General features: G+C 32.8%; 1 protein-coding gene across 9 annotated transcripts in view; it reads left to right on the top strand.

The window, feature by feature from the left end:
- MRPL1 (mitochondrial ribosomal protein L1) overlaps positions 1 to 12,168 on the top strand; it is a 59,269-nt gene that overhangs the window by 20,227 nt on the left and 26,874 nt on the right. For all 9 annotated transcript variants that reach the window (XM_070262339.1, XM_023635376.2, XM_070262340.1 and 6 more), the window contains 2 exons: positions 710 to 781; positions 4,013 to 4,124. In XM_070262339.1, the coding sequence (XP_070118440.1) occupies positions 710 to 781; positions 4,013 to 4,124 (184 nt within the window). The remainder of the gene's footprint in view (positions 1 to 709; positions 782 to 4,012; positions 4,125 to 12,168) is intronic.

Here is a 12,168-nt window from a genome sequence, read left to right as displayed (position 1 = left end):
TCAAGGTTGTAACAAATATAGTAATACAGCTCTTTGTCAATCTTTTTGTATTATAAACGTTTTTTTATAATATGTTTATAAAGTTTTAAATTGTAAAGTGTTTTGATTCTTCTCCGTATACCTCACTTTCAAGGAATAAGTTCTTTACTTTTTTTCCATAAAAGTAGGGAATGTAGCTATTGGAATGCCACAAAATTTGAGAAACTAAGGGAGTGATACATTTTCAAAGTAGAACCAAATGGCATAAATGGAATATATGGAAAGAAAATAACTAATGCTTTGTATGTTTCTTTTGAATTTTCAGACAACAGACTAAATTTTGGTTCAATCATTTCTTAAATTAAAAAGCTTTTCCTCTTCTGTATTGGTTTGATAAAATGTTCTCCATTTAAGTTAGCAAAACTAAATACATACTTAATCTTTTCCTTTTGGAAGATGACGTATTGATGACATTGGAGACTTGGGTTGAACTGCTTGGTAGGTTCCTCATATGCCATTTTGATGTATTTCTTCATATGTTAGTCAAGAAATACCTTAAACCTAACTGAGTGTAGTATCTCTGATGCATCTAATTGAAAACTGATGCATTTTCAATTAACAGTTAAAACCACAATTTTTATTTTGAACTGTGATATTATTTCTGACAAAATACTTGAAAGCAGATTGAATTTGTTTAAAGATTGATATTCAAACTATTGTATTTTGGTAGAATGCATCAGAGATTAAAGTAGCAGAAGAAAATGGAGCTGCCATTGCAGGAGGAACTGATCTGATTCAGAAGGTACAGTGTGTTTTCATGTTCATTAGTTATAGAAATTGTTCTGTTGTCTTTGCCATCCATTGATGTATTGCATGTGGAACAACCACTGTGCTCATATATTTTGATAAATGGTTACAGAACTTTATAGAACAGGGAAAAATTTTCCTACTCTTGAGTCTCAAAATCAAGCTAAGAAAAAACTATTCTGATAGTCTGATATTAATTCTGCTTGATTTCTATTGTGATTTTTTTTTCCTTGCTTCCTGTATGTTTGTGAGATTTCTGTGGGTAGACTGAAAAGGGCAATGTGATTCTTTGTAGTTTTGAATGTAATATTTAAAGTGAAATTCAAAAGGTAGCACACATGGATATCTCTATTCATATGTTGAAGATCAAATATATGCTTTGCTTTCTTGGAGTGAAAAGTGTGATTAATTTCAGTAGATCACAAAGGGTAGTATTTGACCTCTAGAAAATGGAACTTTTGGTTACTCTTAACTTTTACCCTTCCAGTCAGTTCAGAGTGGCCATAGGCTCAGGATGGAGACAACAGTTATGAGCGTGCCTTGAGAAAATCACAAAGAATTTCTGGAGCCTGTTTGAAACCAGGACATTTTTTTTTTTAAAGAGGTGGGAAGAAGAGGCACATCTGTTGAATTTTTAGGAGTTATTTCTGAAAATACAAAAGGTTTTCCTTAGGAGTCTCTAAAATTTCTTCTAAATCTAGTCATTGAGGTAATGGAATACTTTTCTTTTTGTTTTTAGAACAAGAAAAAGTGATTTGAAAATTTATCTTGTGTTTCATATGCAGGTTTTGATTTGAGGGAAGTTTTAATGGGGCCCTTCTTTTGGGATGCACAGCGGCGCTTCTAGTTTGTTTTTTTCTACTCCAGTACTACTCTAAATTTTGGTGTGGATTCTGAATTTTTAAGGAGAGTTTCCAGAATGATTTTCAGTTTCCAGAACTGATGGAAAATATGAAGAGATTATGCTGTCACACAGATTCTAGGACAAACTTAGAGAGTGGTACCCAATTCTTTCTGATGTATCATGAATTTTAATTTAATAAAATTATTAAAATTCTTTTAATTATTATAAAATAAACAATACCACAAATTCTTCAGAATTTGAGAGTAGAGCTTGGCCTCTGGAGTCAGAAAACTAACTAATCTTATTCAACTTGTATATTGCCTTCCATCTGTTTCCTTCCTGCAAGCATAAGAGTATTTTGTAGAACTGTCATAGCAACAATGGAGTTTAAATAGATACCTCCACTCCTTAAGTGTTAAGTAAGAAATTACTTCTCAAGAAAGAAATGGTAAGCAAGCAGAAAGTGTTCTGCAGCATTAAGTTCATTAAATAAAACATATTTGAGAAAGTAACCCAAAAAAGGACACCCAATCATTTTGAAATTACTTGGTAAATAAAATATTACAGGAACAGAATTTCTCTTTAGGTGCCCCAGTGATGATCTATTATTTGAGGGGAAAATGCCACCCATATAAGGCATCATAACCAGGATATTCTTGCATGGTAACCACCTGGTATCTTTTAAAACTCATCCGTATTATTTAGAAGCTTTTCAGGTTATGAAGTAAATTCAGTACAATTTTGTAAATAGTGTCATGGCTACAATTTTTTTTCACATTCCTATATTTTTTAATTACCTTAAATACTATTTTATTTAGCACTTGTAATAGACAAATGTAGGATAAATTTACTTAACTTTTAGTCACTTAGGTAAGACCTTTATTTACTAAATTCATTTTACTTTCTTTTGAAATATCACAAGTATGCTTGGTTCTGAGGGATTTTAAAGTAATTTCATTTTTACTCGTCTCTAAAGCATGATTTCCATCTACATAGTTTTGTATTATTCCATGCTGTGATCTTAAGGTTAACTATAGTGTAACTTTCAAACATAATTTTAAGTTTAATTTAATTCAAAGGATCATGGTTTAGAATCAGTATTGGAAGGTCTTGGAGTAGAAATTTCACATACATTTCTTTGACATTTCAAAATTGCCTTTGCTTTCATCTTTCTAGCAGTGAGAGCCCTGGTTCTGGAGCCACAGAACCTGTGTTTGAGTTCTGGTTCTGCCTCTTACAAATATACAGACTAACTCTTCCTCCCCAAGTCCTCAGTTTCCTTATCTGGAATGTATGGTCAATATTAGTACTTTCCTCAGAGGGTTATTGTAAAGACTGGGTGAACTAAACCATGTAAAATATTTAGCAGAATGCTTCACACGTGATAAGTGCTCATTTAATGTAAGCTGTTATTTTTAAGGGGAGTACAGTATGCTATTTAGGGAGTAGAGAACTTGTAAAAAGAAAGAATAGTAACAGGAAGATAAAATACCAAAATCACTGCTTAATTTTGCCAGAGTTCAAGTTTTTAGGGTTCACTGTATAACCCCAAACCAAGGCTTTAAATCACATATTGTGGTAAGATTTTATGCAAAAAGAATCATTAGTAAAATATTTGTTGCCCACTCAGTATTGTTCTAAAAAGTTGCTTTATTTTGTAACCAACTAAATTTTTAAAAGGAGTATATTGTAGTAGTATAATAATTATTTTGGGTGCTTGCCTGGGTTGATTTAAAATGTCTTTTAAAAATTGAAGTCATTCCCTTTGCTCTTAGAATGGAATTAGAGTATGGATGATAAACTGTAAATGAACTTATCTTTGACTATCCCACTCCTCTTGTATTTTTAGTTATTGGAGGCAAAGCGAATTTTAGTTTCATTTCTTTGTGAAAATAATTATAGATTCAGTTCTCTTACTACTCTAAATTTAGGAAGGGTAGTGTCCTTGCTAGTGATTTGGCAGCTAGTGGTTATTAATTTTATGTGTGATCTATTACAAAATTTTTAGCATGTTTCTTCAGTTTTAACGGACATATGAATTCAACTTTGTGGGGTTATATGAGCCATGTACACATCAGTGCTATGTTCTAGCTTATAATGCTTTTGCCTAACGTAACTCCATGTAAGAATTAAACCAATTAAATGTTTTTTTAAACAATGGATATGGCTGTTTTTGAAAGAAAACATCAGAAAATGTTTTGCTTTTGATGGTTTCATAACTAGTAAATGTGTTCATCTGATCCTTGTGTTTGAAGAAAAGAATTGTGGTTAATGTCTATTTTCTAAATTATAAGGGAAATTACTACATTATGCTCTGTTTATTTTCAGAAGGATAAAGCTTTTCATATAATCTAAGGTTATCTTTTTTCCCCTGATTTTCAGATTTTGGATGATGAAATTCAATTAGACTTTTATGTAGCTGTTCCAGAAATAATGCCTGAGCTTAATCCATTAAAGAAGAAACTGAAAAAAAGATTTCCAAAGCTTGCTCAAAGTAAGGGAGAATTTTTTATTATTTCAATAGGCTATCAACAGTTTTCTAATATATATGTTTAGTTAGAAAACAAAATTGCTAATATATGTGTAGAATAAATAATATGTCCTGGTATTTGGGTTTTGTGTTATATAAGAACATGTGGATTTGATCCTTTTTCCTTTGGTATTAATATTGGTAATCTAATGTAATTTGAAAACCTAGCTACTTTATAATACCAGTTCTTTAAATTTAGGTCATATTCTAGCTTGAAATTAATAGAATTTATTACCAACTAGGTATGTTGTCATCATTACTATTTTATACCTCTTTATCAATATAATATGTGTTATATATAATATTGTCATATATGTCAATATTCGACATATATATGAATGCTTACTCTATGCAAGGCTCTCCAGATATTTCCCTTAAGGAACCTTCCCCTTTTGGATATTCTCTCTTTGAAATTCTAGTAGGAGAGGTAAGATTGCTACATAAATAGCCATGTTATAAAGTATGAAGTATTATGTGATAAATTCACAAGGTGCTGTAGGTATTCAGTAGAGGAGGACATGGTATTCAGTAGAGGGGACATGGGTTTTACACATGAGTGGGGAAATCAGAGAAGGTATCCTGAAGGGGGTGACATTTAAATGATACTTTGAATAATTAGATGAGCAGATTAAGGGGAATATTATTTTAAGTAGAAAGAATCTATTAGTCACAGACACTGAAGTAAGTCAGAAATTACAGGCCATGTACAAGAAATATCAATTAGTTCTCTTTGGCTGTAGTGAATGGTACCCTTACATTGAAATGAAAGAGAATAATGGGAAAGTATGTTGGAAAGGTAGGTTGATGCCATATTGGAAAGGATCTTGAATAGGACCCTACTAGACTTGGACTTTTATTCTGTATTCAGCAGGGATCTCTTAGAAGTTTTTAAGGTGGGGCGTTCTGTAGAGCTTTAATCCAGCTCTAGTTTGTATGGTGGATTGGCAAGAATCAAAACTAGAGGCACGGAGACGAGTTTGGGTGCAGTCCCCAGAGGCTAATAAAGGTAGTGTTTAAACTCAAGTCTTCGTGATGAGACTGGAGGGAGGAGGACAAATGTCAGAGATATTAGGACTTTGCACTAAGTAGTTAGGAATGGACAGATTGAGTGAGAAGGGAAGAGTCAAATGATGCTGAGATTTTTAAACCTAGGGATCTTTCCTAGTAAGTTGATATCCTTAATAGGAACAGGGAGTAGATTTGGGAGGAAAAATAAATTCATTTGCAGACATAGTTTCTTTTAGGTGGTGCTGGGTATCTGCTGTAGATAGGTGTTATTTTGAATAAAATTTTATAGTGTAAGCAGAACAAATACTTTAAAATTGTTTTAGTAGATTGGTCTTGAGATTTCAACTCTGAGTTTAAAAAATCCTACTAAAATTCTTCATACATGATAGCCACTAACACTTAGCTGAATTATAGTTCGTGTTCTGTATGTGAAGCGAATTCAGATGTACTCTCCAGTTCTTTTGTTATACTAGAGTTTTGTTTGTTTTTGATTGCTGCATTGAATAACACATCCTTATTATATATTGGACTGAGGTTTGGCACTTTTTATTAGGGATTTCCATTACAGTAGTATTTGTTGCTGTGGAATCAGACTTATATTCTTTTCTAAGACCTGAATTTGAACATTATTTTAAAAATTAAACCAGAATTATAGTTAAATTTGATGTAAATATTTCATAATTTTTTTCTCATTAAATTCAAGTTCAGCAAAACCAAACAATACTAAATGTAGTCAATTAGAACTGAAACTGAATACTGAATATATCTGTATTCAGCCAGCTCTTTGCTTTGCACAGTGAACTGGTTTTTCAGAAATTGATTTTGTCACCTTTGCTACTTTGTACATTCTCTGAATAACCCTGTTGGCCTCTATTTTCTTTAGCCTTGAGTTTTTTTTTTTATTACCATTTTCCTCACAAAATTTGGGACTACTGTTTTTAGTCTGAAAGATTTTCAAATAACTTATTTCTATATTTCAAATAAGAAAAGTTTTCCTTTAAAATGTTTATTTTTATTAATGGGCTTTATTTCTACTTTCATAATGAATCATAGCTTCCGTACACCATGGCCAAGTTACCTAGGTATGTCCACCGCCCATTTGCCTAACAAAGCATCTTGAAAAAACAGACAGACCTTTCTCCTTCTCTAACTTTTTTTCACCCCCACGCAATCTGTTTAACAGCACTGGCAAAACATTTGTGTTCTTTAAACATGAAGACAAACGATTAACCTGTCAAAAATGTTAAAACAGAATGCACCAGATGTGCGTTAGAACAAATGCAGCTTGTATTATGCATTTTCAGAGCTTATCCAGATTCTTGTTTAGGAACATTTGATTCCCCTTATATCCAACAAAAGACTTTAGGGTAAAATAGAAATTACGTTTTGAGCACATGGGTAAAATTAAAAAACAAACAAACGAGCCCCTGCAGCTGAGCTCATTAGTTTCCCGTTTTGTCTTACATTTTGTTTTACTAATGGGAGTGGGTGTAACCATCCTGGCCCAGAGTGAATGTGCACATTTTGCAGCATGTTTAATGTTGCAGTTTGATTCGTTTTAATTGCTTACGTAACTGTAGGCAGGTTCTCTATTTTTCAAAATTTCTTTTTTATTTAATAAAAAAAGACATTTAAAACATTTTAAAATTTCTTGAAAGAAATTGGGCTTCCTTTTGCTTGTCAGTTAGCTTTTTTCCCCCTAATATAAGTACCCTCTGAAATTCTTTCGTTTCTAATATAAATATATCTTGTTGATATATATATTTTATTCCTAATCTTACCTATTATTTACTATTTACTAAACAAAAAATACTGTGTAAAAATATCTTCACTTAATGGATTCAGTTTTCTATTGTGCATATTAACCCATGGTAGGTCCTATAGCTTATATGGAAACTGTTGAATTCTTTTAAACCAGACTAAGTTATTGGCAGGTAGGCGGAAAGGGTCATGATTAGGAAATTGGACCCACTAATGTGTATTCCTCTTAACACATAGTTCTTAGAATTGAACTTCAGTGCTCTAGTTGGAGTCTTGTCAAAAGGATATTCCCGCAGGCTTGTCCAAATAGTATTCACATCTGCTGAGTAGGTCCCTGCTTTCTGTGAGGAAGTTGGTGTTGTATCATATTTGCATTATTGAAACAGTTAGAACTCTTTGGTTGTATAAAGCAAAATGCTAAAACATAGGGAATTTTTGCAGAGTAATCAATTTGAAATTTTCCTAAATTCCTCCCCTCGATGTATTAGTTTAAAAACTGTTTATGTTTGAAAGACTTCAGTGATGATTAGGCATGATTATAATTATTATAGATGAATTATTGATATATTTCAGCTGGTTCTATTATCTTTTCTTCATTTCCTTCATCCAGCCGTAGTGGCCTCCTTGCCCTTCCTCATACACACTGTGTTCTCCCTTCTCAGGTCTTTGGACTTACTGTCCCAGCTGTCTGTGATGCTCTTTGCTTATTTGTCTGGCTCATTTTCTCATTCAGATATCATCTAAACAGAAAGGCTTTCCATGACCATCTTACATAAAATATTACCCCTCACTTCTCATTATCACTGGATTTCTCATTATTATGTTTTTGTATCCTTTTTAGGGCTTATCACTCTTGTCATCTCATATTTTTTATTTGTGTGTGTGTTCAGTTCCTCCCATTAGAGTAAGGACATTTTTAGTTTTTTTCACTACTGTATTGCCATGGCCTAGAATGGTAATGGTACCTGGCACAAAGGAGGTACTCAACAAATATTTGTACAGTGAATGCACATTTAATGCAGCATGCAGTTGATAGAAGATATGGATTAAATACTGCCACTAAAGAATGGCTTACCTACAATTTATGGATTTTTTTGGATTAGAATAATTATATTTATAGTTATTGAGTATCTGCTATGTGCCAAGCCTTGAGTGTGATGGCTGTGAACAAGACAGACAAGGTCCTTGCTGTCTTGGAGCCAGCAGTTTCGTTTTCTATCACTTGGTACATAAAGTGTTATCAGATAGTGGTGGTCAATGGAGTTAGACAGTGGTAAGCAGTGCGCCAGGTCATGAAGGGCTTTGTGTCCCATACCATAGAGATTAGATTTTATCTGCTATGTAGATAGGAGCCATTGAAAAATATTGCTGAGAAGAATGATAGAAGATTTGCTTATTAGACTGACTATATGTGAGACTGTGTAAGGGATAGGGTGGTGATATGAGGATGGTGAAACTTTTAAGAACAGAGACCAGTGAGGAGGCTAATACAGTAGGCTAGGTAAAAGATAAATAAGGACAGAATCTGAGCAGTGGCAATGAAGACAGAGAAGAGGAAGGCTTTTGTGGGATATTGAGGAGGTAGCATTAACAGGGTTATTGATTAGATGTGGGGGGTAAGGAAGAGGGAGGAATCTAGAATGATTCCCTAATTTCTGTCTTAAGTAGCCCAGTGAAGATTATTTTGAAGATAAATATATAGGTGATGAAGCAGGTTTGGGCATGACAATAAAATTGTGAGGTGAGGTAGGGAGGATGGAGATAGGCTGGTACAAATTTATTGTTTTCCTGAAAGTCAGTCAGTATTAAGATGAAGTAGGTTGTGATAAATAAATGTGCACATTGTTATCTTTAGAACAAGTAAAAAACACGTACACAAAAGGAGATAGAACTTAAAACTAAATAGAGGAATAAAAATAATATATTAAAAAATTTTTGTTTAAAACCAAAGAAGGCAGTAAAGGAAGACTAGAGGAACAAATGAGATGAGACAAATAGAAAACACATATCAAAATAAAGACCTAAATCCAGCCATATCAGTAGTTAAGTTGATTGGAAGTGGAATTAACACTTTGACCAAAAGGCACAGATTATAAAATGATGAAAAAGCAGTCCAATTATATACTGTCTACAGGAGACACACTTTATGTTCAAGCATAAATTGGCTGAAAGTAAAATGAAGAGTAAACATATATGATGAAAATGATAAGCATTAGAGATTTGGTTTGACTATATTAATGTTAGACAAAATAGACTTTTAATACAAGGAATTTACTAGAGAAAACAATGGATATTCTATAATGTAATAAAAGGGCATGCTTATCTAAAACAGAGCCACAAAATACAGGAAGCAGAAACTGACAGAATTGAAAGGTGAAGTAGACTAATCACTGGGTACAGCTGGAGATTTTAATACTCTCTCAGTAACTGATGGAAGTTATAGATAGAAAATCAGTGAGGCTATAAAGGACTTGAATAATATTGTCAACTAGCTTGGCCTAATTGATATCTGTAGAACTGTTCACGCAACCATAGGAAGTGTTATTGGTGTGCACTTTTTAAGTGTACATGGAACATTCACCAGTGAGACCATTTGCTGGGTTATATGGCAAGTCTTAGTAAATTTAAAAGGATTGAAATCATGCAGAGTATGTTTTCTAGTCCCAACAGTTAAATCAGATATCAGTAACCAAAAGAAATATGAGATATCTCCAAATACTTTAAAATTAAACAACCCATTTCTAAATAAGCCATAGATCAAAGAAGAAATCACAAGAGAAATTAGAAAATGTCTTAAACTGAATGACATACGTAACACAACATATCAAACACAACATATCAAAACTTGTGGGATGCAGCTAAAAGCAGTACTTAGAGGGAAATTTTTAGCTTTAAAGGCTAAATTAGAAAAGAAAGGTTTAAAATCATTGTTCTAAGCTGTTACTTTAAGAAGCTAGCAGAAAAGAAGAAAATTAAATCCAAAGTAAGTAGAAGGAAGAAAATAATAAATATCAGAGTGGAAGTCAATGAAATTGAAAAAGGACAAACAGAGAAAAGCGGAAAGGAAAACTGGTTCCTTAGAAGATCAATAAAATTGATAAAACTTTAGCTGGACGGATTTTTTAAAAAGAGCACAGATTATCGAGATCTGGAATGAAAGGGGTACATCAATATATATCCCATAGACATTAAAAGATAATAGGGTAGTATTATGAACAACTTTATGCCAATAAATTTGACAGCTTAGGAAATGGACAAATTTCTTGAAAGACACAAATTCCCAAAAGTGTCCAGAAGAAATAGAAAATGTAAATAGATCTGAATCAAGTAAAGAAATTGAATTAGTAATTTACAATTCCCACAAGAAAAGTTCAGGCCCGCATGACTTCTCACTAGTGAATTCTATCCAACATTTAAGGCAGAAATAATACCAATCCTTCACAACCTCATTTAGAAAATAGTGGAGAAGGAACACTCAGCAACCCGTTTATGAGCTCAACATTACATAGACATCAAAGCTATGCAAGGACATCACAAGAAAAGAGAACTACAGACTAATATCCCTCATGAGCATGGAAGCAAAAATCCTGGATAAAATTAGCAAATTGAATCCAGCAGTATGTATGTATATGTGTATGTATATAAAGATTAGAAAACCTTAATCAAGAAGATGTATTCCAGGAATACAAAGTTTGTTTACATCTGAACATCAATATAATATACCATGTTAATAGAATAAAGGATAAAACCTGTAAGATTATCTCAGTAGATGCAGAGAAAGCATTTGACAAAATCTCACACCCATTCATGATAAGAAGTCTCAGAATACTAGGAATAGAAGAGAACTTCCTCAACTTGACAGAGCACATCTGTGAAAAATTGCAGCTAATATCATTCTTAAAGAGACCATTAAGACTGAATGCTTTTATGCCTAAGATCGGGAACAATGCAAAGATCTCTGCTCTCACCACTTACGTTCAACGTTGTAACAGGTCAGAGAAATAAAGGGCATACTTATGGAAAAGGAAGAAATAAAAACCTGTCTTGATTCCTAGAGGATATGATCCTGAGATATTCTAGTAAGTGAATTCTAATAAATGAATTTAGTGCGGTTATAAGATATAAATCAACACACAAAATCATCTGAATTTCTAAGTACTAGCCATAGACAATCAAAATGAAATTTATAAAACAGCTTCATTTATGAGAATATAACAAAGCAAAATACTAATGAATAAATTTACCAAAAGATATGCAAGACCTATTCAAAGAAAACTACTAAATGTTACTGAAAGTTTAAAGAATACCTAAGTAAGTCAATAAAAGGATATGCCATGGCTATAGATTTGAAGTATAATATTGTTAAGATGGAATTCTTTCCACATTTTTCTATAGATTTAGTGTAATCCCAATCAAACTCCCAGGAGGCTTTAAAATTTTTTTAGAAATTGATAAGCTTATTATAACATTTAAATGGAAGGACAAAGGACCTGGAGTAGAAAAATGATTTTAAAAAGGAAAAACAAAGGTCTTCGAGCAAAGTTGCGTTACCTGATTTGAGGCTTTACTATAGAGCTACAGTAATCAAGACAGTGTGGTATGGTGTAAGGATAAATGACTATAGATCAAGCATTGAGTATTCAGAAATGGACCCACACCTAACAGTCAACTGATACCATTTTGACAAAGGTACCAAAGTTATATTGAGAAAGATTAGTTTTTTTGATGAATGGTGCTGCAATAACTGGAAATCTCTTTCCTTACATCAAACACAAAAATGAATTCAAAATGGGTCACAGACCTAATTGTGTGGGCTAAAACCATGAAATTTTAGAAGAAAATTTTCTAGGATAAAATCTTTAAAGCCTTGGCTTAGGCAAAGATTTCTTAGGATACAAAAAGCATGAGCCATAGAAGAAAAAGTTGCTAAATTGGACTTTATCAAAATTAAAAGCTTTGATCATGGGAAGCCACCACTAAGAAAATGGAAAGACAAGCCACAGGTTGGGGGGAAATACTGGGCACAAATATATCTAATGAAGGACCAGTATCCAAAATATATAAAGAACTCTTAAAACTCAGTAAGAAGACTATCAACCTAGTTTTTTTAAAAAAGGGGCAAAAGAATTGAACAGGCACTTACAAAAGAAAATACACAATTCCCATTAAGCACATGAAATGATGCTTGACTTCTTGGTCATTAGGGAAACGCAAATTCACATCAATGTGCTTTGGTTAG

The sequence above is a fragment of the Equus caballus genome, chromosome 3, assembly GCF_041296265.1.
Source record: "Equus caballus isolate H_3958 breed thoroughbred chromosome 3, TB-T2T, whole genome shotgun sequence".
Taxonomy (NCBI): domain Eukaryota; kingdom Metazoa; phylum Chordata; class Mammalia; order Perissodactyla; family Equidae; genus Equus; species Equus caballus.
The sequence above is the reverse complement of the archived record's forward strand: the minus strand, read 5'-3'. Positions and strand labels throughout refer to the sequence as shown.